Source organism: Vicugna pacos, chromosome 12 (genome assembly GCF_048564905.1).
Source record: "Vicugna pacos chromosome 12, VicPac4, whole genome shotgun sequence".
NCBI lineage: Eukaryota > Metazoa > Chordata > Mammalia > Artiodactyla > Camelidae > Vicugna > Vicugna pacos.
Genome location: NC_132998.1, coordinates 12,909,982 through 12,924,729, shown reverse-complemented (window position 1 = coordinate 12,924,729; position 14,748 = coordinate 12,909,982). Strand labels below are relative to the sequence as shown.

The 14,748-nt window shown below is 33.9% G+C and overlaps 1 protein-coding gene and 1 long non-coding RNA gene across 13 annotated transcripts in view; one reads left to right on the top strand and one right to left on the bottom strand.

The window, feature by feature from the left end:
• SPATS2 (spermatogenesis associated serine rich 2) overlaps positions 1-14,748 on the top strand; it is a 94,592-nt gene that overhangs the window by 46,113 nt on the left and 33,731 nt on the right. For all 4 annotated transcript variants that reach the window (XM_006202939.4, XM_015238089.3, XM_072972847.1 and 1 more), the window contains 2 exons: positions 1,779-2,047; positions 13,812-13,891. In XM_006202939.4, the coding sequence (XP_006203001.1) occupies positions 2,023-2,047; positions 13,812-13,891 (105 nt within the window). In that variant the 5' untranslated portion in view covers positions 1,779-2,022. The remainder of the gene's footprint in view (positions 1-1,778; positions 2,048-13,811; positions 13,892-14,748) is intronic.
• Positions 1-14,748, bottom strand: part of LOC140700129 (uncharacterized) — a 69,981-nt gene that overhangs the window by 22,294 nt on the left and 32,939 nt on the right. For 6 of the 9 annotated variants that reach the window (XR_012078359.1, XR_012078361.1, XR_012078358.1 and 3 more), the window contains 4 exons: positions 14,299-14,345; positions 12,400-12,458; positions 4,005-4,075; positions 3,088-3,190 (listed from right to left, as the gene is read on the bottom strand). This is a non-coding gene — a long non-coding RNA (uncharacterized lncRNA). The remainder of the gene's footprint in view (positions 1-3,087; positions 3,191-4,004; positions 4,076-12,399; positions 12,459-14,298; positions 14,346-14,748) is intronic. The other 3 variants (XR_012078364.1, XR_012078365.1, XR_012078367.1) reach the window with 3 other exon arrangements.

The following is a 14,748-nucleotide window of genomic DNA, read 5'->3' as shown; positions in this document are numbered from 1 at the left end:
AGAATAGATAGGATTTCTTCTGATGGATTGGAGGTGGGGAGTGAGCAGATTCAGATCTCTTTATTTCAAGGGGAGTTTCCTTTATATTAGCTCTGAATGCTTTTTTTTGTTCCTTTTATTGACTCCTGTATTTTTTGAGTCTATTATATTGATTCTAATTATCCTTAGATTGGATCATTTTATATTCTAATATTGTCTTCTGATTGCTTTAATCTCTTTTATTTTTATTCTGAAAGCCTTTCTCTGTTCATTCTATTTTCATCTGTTCCATCTCTTGCTATTTCTGACATCTTATTGAATCTGTGATGGTGTTTTCTTTTTCAGTTTTTCTTTAGCTTTGCAGTCATCTTTTCATTCTATTTATTCTTATTCATTCTGTCCTTTATTTCCTAGCTTTTTTAAAATTGAATCTAAATTCTTATTTAAAGTATTCAAATCAGTCTTTAAGGGAGAATCTGCTTTTGGTTTTGGGGGGTTACATTGTTTTCCAGGTTGGGTTCTTTCTTGCTACATGGTAATTTCTTCTCTCGTCTCTCTTTTATTACAGGATGTTTGATAGTTGCTATGTCATTTTTATTAATCTTCTTTATGGTTTATATGGACAGTTCTGTTTACATCTTTTGTTTGACAGAATATGGATATAATATCCTTGGTGTTTCTCACCTTATTTGGGACCTGTCCTAACGTAATTCTGCTCATCAGCTATGGTTAGTTTTTTATGGTTTCTTTCTTCCTCTTTTCTTTAAGCTGAGGGCATGAAGGTAGAGAAAGGTTTTCCACTGAAGAGTTTAATAATTTCTAGTGATCTGAATTCCACCTTTTTTCTATAATCTCATAAAGTGTTTTCTATCAGGCTTATTCTATCCAGTGGTAAATTCCATGTCTTTCCATAGACTTTGGCTGATTCTCCCAGTATGGCTCAATTCGCTGGAAGATGTTAAGCCCCAGAGACTCAGCATGCTTTTCCTGTGGTCCCATAGTGGTTTGTAGATTCTCTTACTTTTGATGGTTTAAAAAAAAAAACCAGAACTTACCCAGGACTATTTACTCATCCCTTTCATTTTCCTTCTTCCACATTGGAGATTATTTCATATAAGGTTACTCTCATTTCCTTCTTTGGTTGCATTTTGTAAAATGTTTTTTCTATCATGTGTCCAGGTATAAGAGTTCTGTGGTCCTCCTCATGCTTTCTTTACCCAGAAATCTTGAACATGTATTTTTTAAATGTTTAGTAATGTGGGGGAAAAAACATTTGTATCTTTGCAATTTATGAAAGTTTCTTGCAGTATTGACTAATCTAAATTTTGATGTTTCAATTTTTCTTATTAAATTTCCTTTATGCTCTCCTCACTCACCCCACCCCCAAGTTCCTTGCAACCGTGTTTGAGCTGGGAAACCTGAGGAGGGGTTAGATCTAGGAAATTGTAGAGGAAGAGAAAAGACCCTTGATTTAGACAAGAAGAGCAGGTGGAGAGAGAGATCTTAGAGAGTGATAAGAGGTAATTAGTTTGTGATGCAGAGATGGGGATAAGATTTTTGAGATGGATACAAGAAGAATAAAAAACCGTGCTTTCTAAACTAAGATGTTTTGATTCTAAGACTTAAGTTTCTTAGGAAGCAAAATACTGCTTTTTACAACTGTGTTTTTTCTGGAGTACTTTTAATAACTAGTTTCATTTAGGAAAAAGTGCAAAATAAAGCCTGTGGGTATTTCTTAGAAATTTCTTATATGTAGCTGTTACTGTAATGGTGAATGTGTGTGTGTGTTTTCCCTCCAGAATCTCCCTGGAAAAAGAGACATGAATGTCTGCAGTGATATTTCCTGACAAGAAGTTGATACAAGAGAAGGAAAAGAGATCGACAGCTAGTGAGCAGAATTTCAGATAACCAGGATTTTACATTTATCACCTCCAACTGCAGACTTCTGTTGCCTACTTTTAAATCAGAGATAACTACAATCAGAACCCAAACAAGGCGGAGATACTTTTCTTCTGTATTCTCTGGGATTAAAGAAACTGTGAAATGTCTAGGAAACAGAACCAGAAGGGTAAGAGTACATGTGGGCATAAATTGTTAAAAGCATAGTTGTGGGGTTATGATCACCATTTCTATCTATAGGTAGTTTTAAAAAATGTTCTCTTAATGTGTTCTGAGTGGTGGTATACTTTCCCTCACCTAGTATAGTACTACTGATAGTTAAAACATCTTTTTGTCGTGACTGCAGTTAATTTTAGAAGAGTCCAGAACATTCATAACTCTATCTTGTGCTTTTAACTACCTACGTATTTGTGGATGTTAGATTATAGCTTTTTGTGTTACCAGTTTGGGAGTTAATTCATGTAACAATTGCTTTTCTACTCTTATAAACTTACTAGATTGTAATATACTTTCAGGAAAGCCAAATGCATCTTGAAAGAGTCTCCATTTTTGGAGAGTGAACATATGTTACAGGGAGTGTGGTAGGAGATAACTTACTACAGGATATTCTATATCCAGTGTATCCTGTGAGTTGATGTTTCTTTGTAGACAGGAAATGAAGCAAGAGTAAATGCTTCCAGTTGTCGATTCCTTCTTAAGCTTTCCTTCCGGGATTATGACTCTAGCTTTTTGTATAAAGTAAAATATAAGTTGCAAAGAGTCAAGGCATATCAAGAATAGTTATAAGAAGGAAAGGACAACAAAGAAAAATGAAATCACTTTTTCAACTTTCTGAGAATAACTGCGGAAATTTCAAGGGACAAAAAGCACTAGAAATATTACACATAACTGGAATATGTTTGTTAAAAGAATGATCATAGATATCCTGGATTTTTTCCACCTTGTAACAGTTTAATTTTCAATTTAAAGTTAATGTTCTTTAATACAAAACAAAGCTACAGATCTAGGTCTCATGTGCTATATATGAAGGAAATGATTTTAAATTTAATTTTGACTTGGCAATTTAAAAACTTCGTTATAAGAAAATACCATACCAGAGCTACGTGTGGTTTTGAACACTGTATAATAAATCTGTTTAAAGAAAATCTGAGTTCTAAGGAATGGTTAGATTACTAAAGAAGCTGAACTCTTCTACAGAATGAGGTTTACCAACTGAAAAGTTTTTATAATCCAAGTTTGTTTCTTCTTAGTCATTATAATTCAGTTTGCTTTTTCCAAGTTAGGTTTGAAATACTGAGTATCTGTTTTCCTCCTGCAAGTGAGAAATGCTGTAGTAAAAATTGGATTCTGGACTTTAAAGTAAAATAATTTCATCTAAAAAGTTTAGGATTTAATTTTTCCTAAAAAAGTTAACTTCAGCATATTGCTTTGATCTTTTAAAAACTAGAGTGTTTATTTCATGCCTATGTTTTGCCAGAGCTATAAAAAAGTATCATTGCTTTCTGTAATTGGTATCCAGTTACTATAAAATGAATATAAATTTTAGATCACATCATAGGCATTAAGTGCTAACACATTTCTTTTTTTTTTTTTAACATTTTTTATTGATTTATAATCACTTTACAGTGTTGTGTCAAATTCCAGTGTTCAAGTGCTAACACATTTCAATTGAACATAGCCTGGATTTACACTTAGTTGGAAACAAAAGAAAGCTTATGCGTCATTAGGACGTTCTCTGAAGTAAATCTATATATACATAACTGATACTTGAACAAAAAAAATATAAAATACTTATAAAATTCTATCTCATTTATTCATTTATATATTTAAAATTTCATTGTTTTGGGTTTTATTAATCCAAATAATTATACTGACTTTATCAACTTAGTTATAACACATTAAAAAGGTAGATACTATGATAGTTTTTGTTCTCTAGTGACACTCATTTACTAAGTGTCATTTTGTAATGTTATGTTTTTATTCCACAATAGACCATGTTTCCATATTTTCCTTTGTCAGTAATACTTGTAAATTTCTTATTTAATGACATATTTAGTGAAGTTAAATTTGTATGGCTTAAATTTAATTGAGGTCAACTTCAATTACAAATACTGATTGCTCCAAACCTTTTAGGCAACACCTAGCAGAAGTCAGATCAATGCTTCTCCACCTGTAATCAGTGGACTGGTGCCTGTCTCTGAAGTAGAGAAATATTTAGAAATGAAGAGTGTTTAGAAACTCTTCTATAGTGATTTAATTGTACTATAACATCCAAGCCCTTTTCAAAACAGTTTTATTGAGATATAAATACTATAAAATTAATTCATTATAAATACACAATTTGATTATTTTTAGTAAATGTATGCAATTGTACAGCCATCACCACAATCCTATTTTAAAATATCCTCCTCACCCCAGAAATTTCACTCTTACCTGTTTATGATCAGTTTCTGCTCCCAACCCCAAGCAAACACTGATCTACTTTCTGTCTCTTTAGTTTTTCCTTTTCTAGAGATTTTATATAAATAGATTAATACAATAAGTTTTTGTGTCTGGCTTTTTTCACTTAGTGTAATGTTTTTGAGATTCATCAGTGTTGCTGAATGTATCAGTAGTTTGCTCCTTTTTACTGCTGAGTAGCATTAAGGTTCTGAAAAGGCAAAACCCTGTTTCTTTTACCCTCTACTACTCATAACACTTCTGTGACTAGACGAGTGGGTGTTTTTCCTACACCGACCAATTCTCCAATACTAGCTGAGTGTCCTACAGTTCAGTTAAATTCTGATGCTGTCTGCCTGCAGTTAGTTTTAGATTCCCGTGGGTTAAGGGCTCAGTCCCCCAAGACTGCGCCCACTTCAGATGCCAATCACAAATAGTAGATCCCCAGGTTATCCATCCTTCTGTCCAGCTTGGCTACAAATGGGTGGTTTCCATGACCTCCTCCTCAGGTTAAGTAATGCTATAACGCTCACAGAACTCAGGGAAACATTTCCTTTTACTGGTTTATTACATAATGGAAGATGTGATAAAGAATGCAAATGAACAGGCAGATGAAGGGTGAGGTTTGGAAGGGTCCTCAGTGCAGGAGCGTCTGTCCCCATAAAGTGAGATGTACAACCCTCCCAGCACATGGATGGGTTCACCAACCTGGAAGCTCTCTGAACCTCATACTTTAGGGATTTTTTTCAAGACTTTATCACAAAGTGATTGAGTATTAATTTATCTCTTAACTCTTCTCCTCTCCTGTATGGGCAGATGGGGGTGGGGCTGAAAGCTCTAAGCCTCTAATCATGGCTTGATTTTTCTGGTGACCAGCCCCCAAAGCTATCCGGGAGTTCATCAAGTTGCTTGATTAAAACAAAAAGTGCTCCTATCACCCAGGAAATTTCAAGCCATTTGCTGTCTCAATTAGGAACTGGAGTCAGATACCTAAGATTAGAACACAAGATGCTCCTAGTACCTTTACTGCTAAGGAAATTACAGAGGTTTTAGGTGCTCTAGCCAGGAGCCAGGGGTGAAGACCGAAATATGTATTTCTTATTATATTACAATATCATAGGTTATATCACATTTTGTTTTGTTTATCCATTTACCAATTGATTATTCATTTGGATTATTTCCACTGTTGGCTATTTTGAATAATTATAAATTATGAGTATTTGCTTACAAGTCTTTATGTAGACATATGCTTACATTTCTCTTGGGGAAATACCTGGGAGTGAAACTGTGGTGCCAAAGCCTGTTTTCCAAAGTGACTGTTTTATAATTCCACCAGCAACAAATGTTGGTTTTGGGTGTTTCATGTCCCTGCCAACACTTGGTATGGTGTCTTTTTATTATGGCTATTTTACTAGGTGTGTAATGGTACCTCGTGATTTTGATTTGTACTTTCTTAATGGCTAATGATGTTGACTATTTCTTTGTGATTATTAGCCATTTGTGTATCTTTTTTGATGAAATGTCTATTTGAATTCTTTATTCATTTAAAAAAATTGAGATGTAGGTCTTTTTCTCTAAAATGTTTTATTTAATTGAGGTATAGTTGGTTTAAGATAATATATATGTTTCAGGTGTGCAACATAGTGATTCACAATTTTTAAAGGTTATACTCCATTTACAGTTACTATGAAGAGTTAGCAGTCTTCTTACTGAGTTGTAAGCATTTTTTAAATTTTGAATTCACATCCATTATCAGGTACATGATTTGCAGATATATTCTCCTAATCTCTGGCTTGTCTTTTCATTTTCTTAATTGTGTCTTTTTAAAAGCGAAAGTTTTTCATTTTGATGAAGCCCAGTATATTTTTTCTTAAAGTATAGTACAGTAAGTAAGGTGTAGTTTAAGTCCTCCTACTTTTTTCCCCCCAAAGCTTTTTTTGTCTATCCTGGTTCCTTTATAGTTCCCTATAAAATTTAGAATCAGTTTGTCAGTTCATACAAAAGTATCTGTTTGGAATCTGATAGGGATTACATTGAATCAATAGAACATTTTGTTAGAGAATTGTCATCTAAACAGTATTAAGTCTTTCAATCCATGAATGTAGTGTATCTCTGTATTTATTTAGATCTTACTTTCTCTCACCAGTGTTTTACAGATTTAAGTGCACAGCTCTTGCAATTCCTTTGTTAAGTTTATTCCTAAGTAATCTTTTTGATACTGTTGTGGATGAGACATCTGATTTTTGTTGTTGTTAAACTCACTTATTAGCTCAATTAGTTTTTTTAGTAGATAATTTAGATTTTCAGTATACAAGATCATGTCCTATATGAATAAAGTTGGTTTTCTTCCTGTCTTCCATTCTGGGTCTATAATTTCTTTTTTGTTGCCTTTTGCTTGGGCTTGAACTTCTGGAACATTGTTGCAAAGAAATATGAGAGCAGACATCTTTGCCTTGTTCTCAGTCTTGAGAAGAAGCATTTAGTCTTTTACCATTAAGTATGATGTTAGCTGTAGGTTTTTCCTAGATGCCCTTTGTCAGTTTGAAGAAGTTTCTGTCTTTTCTTACCTTGCTGAGTTTTTACATGAATTGATATTGGGATTTTGTCAAGTATTTTTTCTGCATCCATTTCAGCGGTTCTCAAACAGGGATGATTTTGCCCCCTAGGGGATATTTGGCAATGTATGGAGACGTTTTTAGTGGTCACAAGCTTGGGGCCAGGGTGGCATCTAGTGGGTTTGGGTTCAGGATGCTATAGTTACCCCACAGTGCACAGGACAGCCCTCCACAACAAACAATTGCTTTCCTTAAAATGTCAGTACTCCTGAAGTTGAGAAACTCTGATCTATTAATATAATCATGTGGTTTTATCCTTTATTAAAATAGATCATTATATTAATTTTCATATGTTAAACCAGTTCTGCATTCGTAGTATAAGTCTCATTTGGTCATAGTATATATTTCTTTTACTGGTTTCTGTTTGCTAATATTTTGTTATAGACTTTTACACCTATATTCCTGAGAGATAGTGATCTGTAGTTTTCTGTTCTTGTGATGTGTTTGTCTAGTGTATGATTTGTCCTGGAGAATATGCCATATGTGCTTAAAAAGGAAGTGTATCGACCTGTTGTTAGGTGGAGTGTTCTATTATCTGTCAGTGAGCTCAAGTTGGATCATGATTTTCAAGTCATCTGTATCCTTAGTAATGTTCTGTGTAGTTGTTCTGTCATTTACTGTGAGAAACCTATTGAAATCATCAGCTGTAATTGTTGAATTGTACATTTTTCCTTTCTATTCTGTCAGTTTTTAATTCACATATTTTAGGACTTATTAACTGTATATGTATTTAAAATTGCTATATTTGCTGATGTATTGATTTTCCTATCATTATAAAATGTTCTTCTTCATCTCTGGTAATATTTCCTGTCTTTTAAGTTTTGGTTTTTCTGATGGTAATACATTTGTTTGAGCTTTCTTACAGTTACGATTTGCAGGGAATATATTTTTTTCATCCTTTTACTTTCAGTCTATTTGTGTCTTGGAATCTGAGGAATATGTTTTGTAGTCACCATATGTTTAGTCCACTCGCATTTAAAGTAATTGTCTATATGATTGGTTTATGCTTGCCATATGTTGTTTCTACATGTCTTCTCGTTGATAATCAGACTGAATTCACTTCAGTACTTTTAAAGAGCCTTACTGTGTCCTCATAATATTAACTCTGCTAAACCTAAGTAGTAGAGCTTTTAGTAATCTCCACCTCATAACAGTGTTAATGTGGGGGTCTAGTATATCAGTTTAGTACTGTGCAATTTAATAAACAAATACATAGTTGCTATCACTATTAAATAGTGATAAATTAGTTATCAAATATTATAAAATAGTGATTAAATAGTTATTTTATTTTTATATATTCTTTCTAGTCTCTTGCATTAGACTGTAAAACTCTGAGGGCAGCAACCTTAGGTGTTTACGAATGTATTCTCATTGCCTAGGTTGGCTTATGGTAGGTGTTTACCAACTATTTATTGCAGGAATTAATTTGGAATCTCAGTAAGGGATCCTTACATTTAAAAATTTATATTAGAAAAAATGCTGTTTCTTACCATTCTTTATAATTAGAACTTAAAGATTTTTTTAAGTTGTGATAAAATTTACGTAACATAAAATTTACCATTTTAACCATTTTTAAGTGTACAGTTTAGTGTTATTATTTTCACATTGCTCTGCAACCATCACCTCTATGCATCTCCATAAGTTTTTCAACTTGCAAAACTGAAATTCTGTGTCTATTAAACAATAATTTGCTTTCTCCCTTCCCTTCCAGCCCATACCAACCACCTTTCTACTTTCTCTTCTAATTTGACTACTCTAGGTACCTCAGATGAGCGGATCATACAGCATTTGACGTTTCGTGACTGGCCTATTTCACTTAGTATAATGTCTTCAAGATTCATCCATGTTGTAGCATGTGTCAGAATTTCCATCCTTTTTAAGGCTGAATAATATTCAATTGTGTGTATATATATATGTATGCAACATTTTATTTATTCATTCATCTGATGATGGGCATTTTGTTGCACATTTTAGCTATTGTGAACAATGCTAGTATGAACATGGTTATACAAATATTTGTTATATTTGCTGCTTTTAGTTCTTTTGTGTGTATACCCAGAACTGAAATTGCTGTATCATATGATAATTCTGTTTAATTATTTAAGGAAACACCATATAGCTTTCCACAACAACTGTACCATTTTACATTCCCACCAGCATTGTATGAAGGTTCCAGTTTCTCCACATCCTCACCAACTTGTTTTCTTTCTTTTTTTTAATAATGGCCATCCTGAGAGTTGTGACTATAATCAGAAATTTAACCTAATTTATGAAACATTCAGTACAATATGGTCTTCAGGTTAAATTATAAATTAAAAACAGAATTAGATTGTATTTCACAGTGTGTTGAGATATGTGTTCAGTTACAGAGAAGACATACAGATGGCCAGTAGGCACATGAAAAGGTGCTTGACATCACTAATCATCAGGAAAATACAAATCAAAACCATAGTACAATATTACATTAGAATAGTTATTATAAAATAAATAGTTATTATAAAAATTATAATAGTTAGAATAGTTATTATAAAATAGAATAGTTAGAATAGTTATTATAAAATAGTTAGAATAGTTATTATAGTTAGAATAGTTATTATAAAAAAGATAAGAAATGATAAGTGTTGGCCAGGGTGTGGAGAAAGGGGAACTGTTGGTAAGAATGTAAATTGGTATAGCCACTACAGAAAACAGTATGGAGTTTCCTCAAAATATTAAATATAGAACTACCCTATGATCCAGCAATTCCACTTCTAGGTATTTATCCAAAGAAAATGAAAACACTAGCTCGAAAAGATACATATACCCCTGTGTTCACTGCAGCATGATTTACAATAGCCAAGTTACGGAAACAACCTAAGTGTTCATTGATGGGTGAATGGATAAAGAAACTGAGGTGTATATATACAATGGAAAATTATTCGGCCATAAAAAAGAAGGAAATCTTGCCATTTGTGACAACGTGGATGGACCTTGAGGACGTTATGCTAAGTGAAATAAGTCAGGCAGAGAAAAACAAATACCATATGTTCTCGCTTATGTGTGGGATCTAAAAAAAAACAACAACCGAAACGAGCTCATAGAGACAAAGAACAGATTGGTGGTTAACAGAGGTGGAGGATGGCGGGAGGGCCAAAGGATAAAGGGGGTCAAAAGGTACAAACTTCCAATAATAAAATAAATAAGTCCTGTGAATATAATGTATAGCTTGGTGATTATAGTTAATACTGGATTGCATATTTGAAAGTTGCTAAGAGAATAGATCACAAAAGTTCTTATTTTCTAACTATATGTGGTGATTGTTTCACAATATATACAAATATCAAATCATTATGTTGTACACCTGAAACTATGTAATATAATGTTATATGTATGTATGTCAGTTACACCTCAGTTAAAAAAAACTTTTTCAAGTTTGGTTTGATACATGTGATAATCAGTCTCAGATATTTCTATGTTGTCCTCATTGACTAAAACAACTTTTGCCTGATTTTTGAAGCCAGGGAAAACAATAACAAAGCCTACAGTATTTACAAATATGTCTGTAAATAACATACTTTTTCCAAAATGTTCCTAAATGTGTGCTATTTGAAATAATTCCAAGAAACTTGTAAGATGGCTCCTGATAGAATGAAATAAATAATAATATGAAAGCTCAATCTCAAGGGTTCCTGGTATCCTTTATGAATCTTGCCTGAGAAGAGTACTTTACTTCATTTTTTTCTTTAAAAATTCATTCATAGAGTATATATGCTTTTCTTTTATATGGTAGATATCAAAGGATGAGATATCCTACCTTATTTCCTACCAGTGGAATGAAGTAAATCTTAGGCTTTCTTTGCATAAAACAATAAGAGAATTGTTAAATCACTAAATATTGTTGGTAGGAATTAAAAATGACTTTCCTTGTAATGTTGAGAGACACTTAAGCTCCAGTTCATTGAAACAAGGTTTTGAATCTACTTGAGTTGATGGTTTAAGTAAAAAGAGGCAGCATTAGCTGCTTAAATAGACAAGTTGAGACATTAAATTATTGCTCTCCCTTTTTGGCGAGCTCTTGATTTAGAATATAAATAAACAAAATGGGCTTTTGTGCCCTGGGTGGCTGACCTGTACAGGCTGCCTCAGTGGCTCTCTTGCCCTTGGGCTTCTGGTTGGCTTTGGCCGTTGGGCAGCATAGGCAGGAGACCAGAGGCAGGTAGGAGAGCAAGGTAGGAGTGTGTATTCCCCTCATCTTTCCCTGAGGGGCCACTGTGGACTTACAGTGGCCTTTTACTAAAGGACTACTGTCCTATGGTCATCTCCACACCAGATGAAACAAAACAAAAATTAAAGAGCCCTCTTTCTCCGGGTTCCAGTAATTACTCCCTCCTTACCCCTCTTTAAAACCTCTGGTAGCAAAGTACGTTGCTATTATTAGCCAAGAGGACTTTCTCCATCTTGCGGTTTCCCTATCCCCTACCAGCTCCTTCAAAAACAGTTGCTTTATTGAACTCTTCAGATTTCCCAATCTAAGTGTGCCATTTGTTTCCTGCTGGAATCCTGGCTGAAATAGCAGCTTTATGCATTTTTAATCATTATCCCAATTGGTATGCCAAATAAACCCTAATAATTCTTATGATAATGTGGAGGGGGCAATAACAAGATGTTTGCAGAGCTACCCTTTGTTTTCCTCACACTTCATTTCCACCTAGTGTGTCTTTAAAGGAAAGAAATAAAAGGTGTTAGATGATGTGTAAGAAGCTAGTAATACCAATGGTTTATTTAAATATAGATGCCAAAATGCTGTTTTACTTTAAGTATCCCCTTTTTTCCCCTTAAAGTGTTTGGAAGTTTGATTTTTTGATAAGATTACTGATGTCCTTTGTATCATCTCACCACTCGTTAACATGTCTTTGGGAGAGAGTACAGTTCCCCCTTGAACAACATGGGAGTTAGTGGCACTGACCCCTGTGCACAGTGGAAAATCCTTATAATTGGCCCTCTGTATCCACAGATTCTGCATCCATGGATTCCATGGGTTGTGTAGTACTGTAGTATTTGCTATTGAAAAAAATCCATGTATAAGTGGACCCAGGTGGTTCAAACCCGTGTTGTTCACGGATCAACTGTGTTTATGACAGTCAAGTTATCCAGCTAACCTAAAGCAATGCTGAAAAGTTTACTGGGTAGTATTTTGGCTATATAGAATTTTCATCGTATGTACTGTCTCTTCAGTCAAAGATAATTGGGAGTTAACCGTATCATGTAGTCATTTGGAAAACTCAGGCTTAAATACTGAGTTTGTGTTAAGTACAACCTAATCTTTCATTTGGGTAACAGTCTTGTAACTGCCAGCATTACAGAGGTTACATCTAGATTAATTTATAATTGGTAATTGGTAACATAGTTTCTCTTGGAATAACATAGACTTTATTTATATCCTCTTTTCCACTTATAGTACTAAAATATTGTTATCATCCTAACTTACAAATTATCAATCTTCCACAGCAACTAGGAGGTATTTGAAAACACAAGATAAGGTTTGAGCTGTAAAAGAGGCTTTAATTAAAACATGTCTGTAACAACAGTAATAAAAGAATTTGAAAAGTGTATAGAATATTACTGTATTTTTTTATACCCCCATCTTATTCTATTCAGACTGCTATAACAAAATGCCACAGACTTGGTGACTTATAAACGACAGAAATTTACTTCTCACAGTTCTGGAGGCTGGAAGTCTGAGATCAGGGTGCTAGAGTGGTTCCGTGAGAGCCCTCTTCTGGGTCACAGACTTCATTCACACTGTGTCCTCATGTGGTGGCAGGGGCTAGGGAGCTCTGTGGAATCTCTTTTATGAGAGCACTAATCCCATTCTTGAGGGCTTTACTCTCCCAAAGGCCTCACCTACTAATGCCATCACATTAGGATTTCAACATACGGATTTGAGGGAGGACACAAGCATTCAGACCACAAAAACTCCTTCTCTCAAAATTCTCCCTTTTACTTGCTTTGGTAAAATTCTAACCCCCGAGTTACTCCCAAGTATAGTGTATGGATTTGCACTGTTGATATCACTCAGTAAAAATCTTAGGCCCTGTGCCAGACTAATGAATCAAAACCTGCATTTTAACCTGAGATTCCCCATGGTAAGTATAAGCATCAGAATTTGAGATGTCCTAGGATTGCATCTCATTAGGTTAAAACAAAGTTATCAAGTGTTAAAGAGGAAGTAATTTGTTGGTCATATAGTCACAGATAAAGAAACTGACTAAATTTTCAAACAACCTTTTCTTTATAAGTACAGGGAAGCCATACTCTTTTCTATAATCACTTACATCAAACTAAGATTTCCCATATTGTGCAGGTTAATGTAAAGGCAGTTACAGTGTTTCATCAAACACTGTGGGGACACAAACATGAATGTATTCATGGAGTCATAAACTAAGAACATGAAGTGTGTGGTGCAGTCTAGAAGACGAAAGTACTTGTATGTGTTGTTGTTATTAACGTTTCAGAAGCTCTTATTCTTGCTCACATTTTCATATTTGTTAGTGTTAACTTTTACCTTGGGCAGCTATTTACTTGCAGCATTTTTAGAGGGCCTTTAAAATTAAGATGGGATAGTTAACAAAGTATCAAAGATTACTAGACAGTGTAATATAGTTGATGTATTCAGTGTTTTTCTCAAGCTGTTACAGTTCTATTAAAAATTCTATCAAATCTATTTATAATTTTAACACAAATGTAGTTTTCAGTTTTCTACATAATAGAACTTGCAAAATAGCAACTAAGTTCTTATTAACTGTTAATGGGAAGAAATCCCTTCTTCCGTTTTGGGGGATGGATTACATGTTAGTTTTGGACCATGTTGAATATATTTTTTCCTTCTCATTCTTTCAGATTCATCAGGATTCATTTTTGATTTGCAGTCTAATACTGTACTGGCCCAGGGAGGAGCTTTTGAGAACATGAAAGAGAAGGTATGACTAGATACTATGGATAGGAAACTTGAATGTCATGGTAAAATACAATCAGTGGCTGCACAGACTGATTAAGAAAGTGAAATTTTGAGAATAAAACTATATGAATGCCACTGTGTATCAGAGAGTAACTATCATGAAAATTTTAAGGAATCAGAGCTTACTAATGCAAACACAATTTTCTTTGCATATATCTATATACGTATATTCATTCTAAATTTTCTTGAAGACATCTTAATGTTAATTAATATTATAACAAATAATATTTATGTGCCTAAGTGTGTATCTCATTTGGCAACATTCTTTAAGGAGCAGTCTGAGTAGGAACTTGCCATTCACTTGAAGAGAATTTTTAAGTCTGGGAGACTTTAGAGCAAGAAGAGAAATAGATTTTCTAAATAACATACCTTTGGAAGAAAGCCAGGTTGTTTTTAGTAATATAACCCTTGATAATCTGTATTGAGAAAGACATAAGACAAAGCTTTATGTGTGTTCTCTGTCTTATTAAAGTATATTGTTGATTACAGAGTCATAGATATATGTTGGTTCAGTATTATAAACACTCTCACATTGTAAGTTATCAGAATCTTACCTTTATCACTGAATCAGTAAGTTTTGCCTAAAGTCCATTTTCTAGTGATCAGTGCTAAATTTTTGCTCACCTCAAAAGTGTGTATTACAAATCAGCCCCCCTTTTTTTTTTGACGGGGTAGGGGAGGTAATTAGATTTTATTTATTTACTTATTTATTTAAGGGAGATACTGGGGATGGGAGATACCCAGGAATGCTAGGTACACGCACTCTGCCACTGACCTATAACTTTCCCCCCCAAATTAGCCCTCTTTGGAATATAGCTT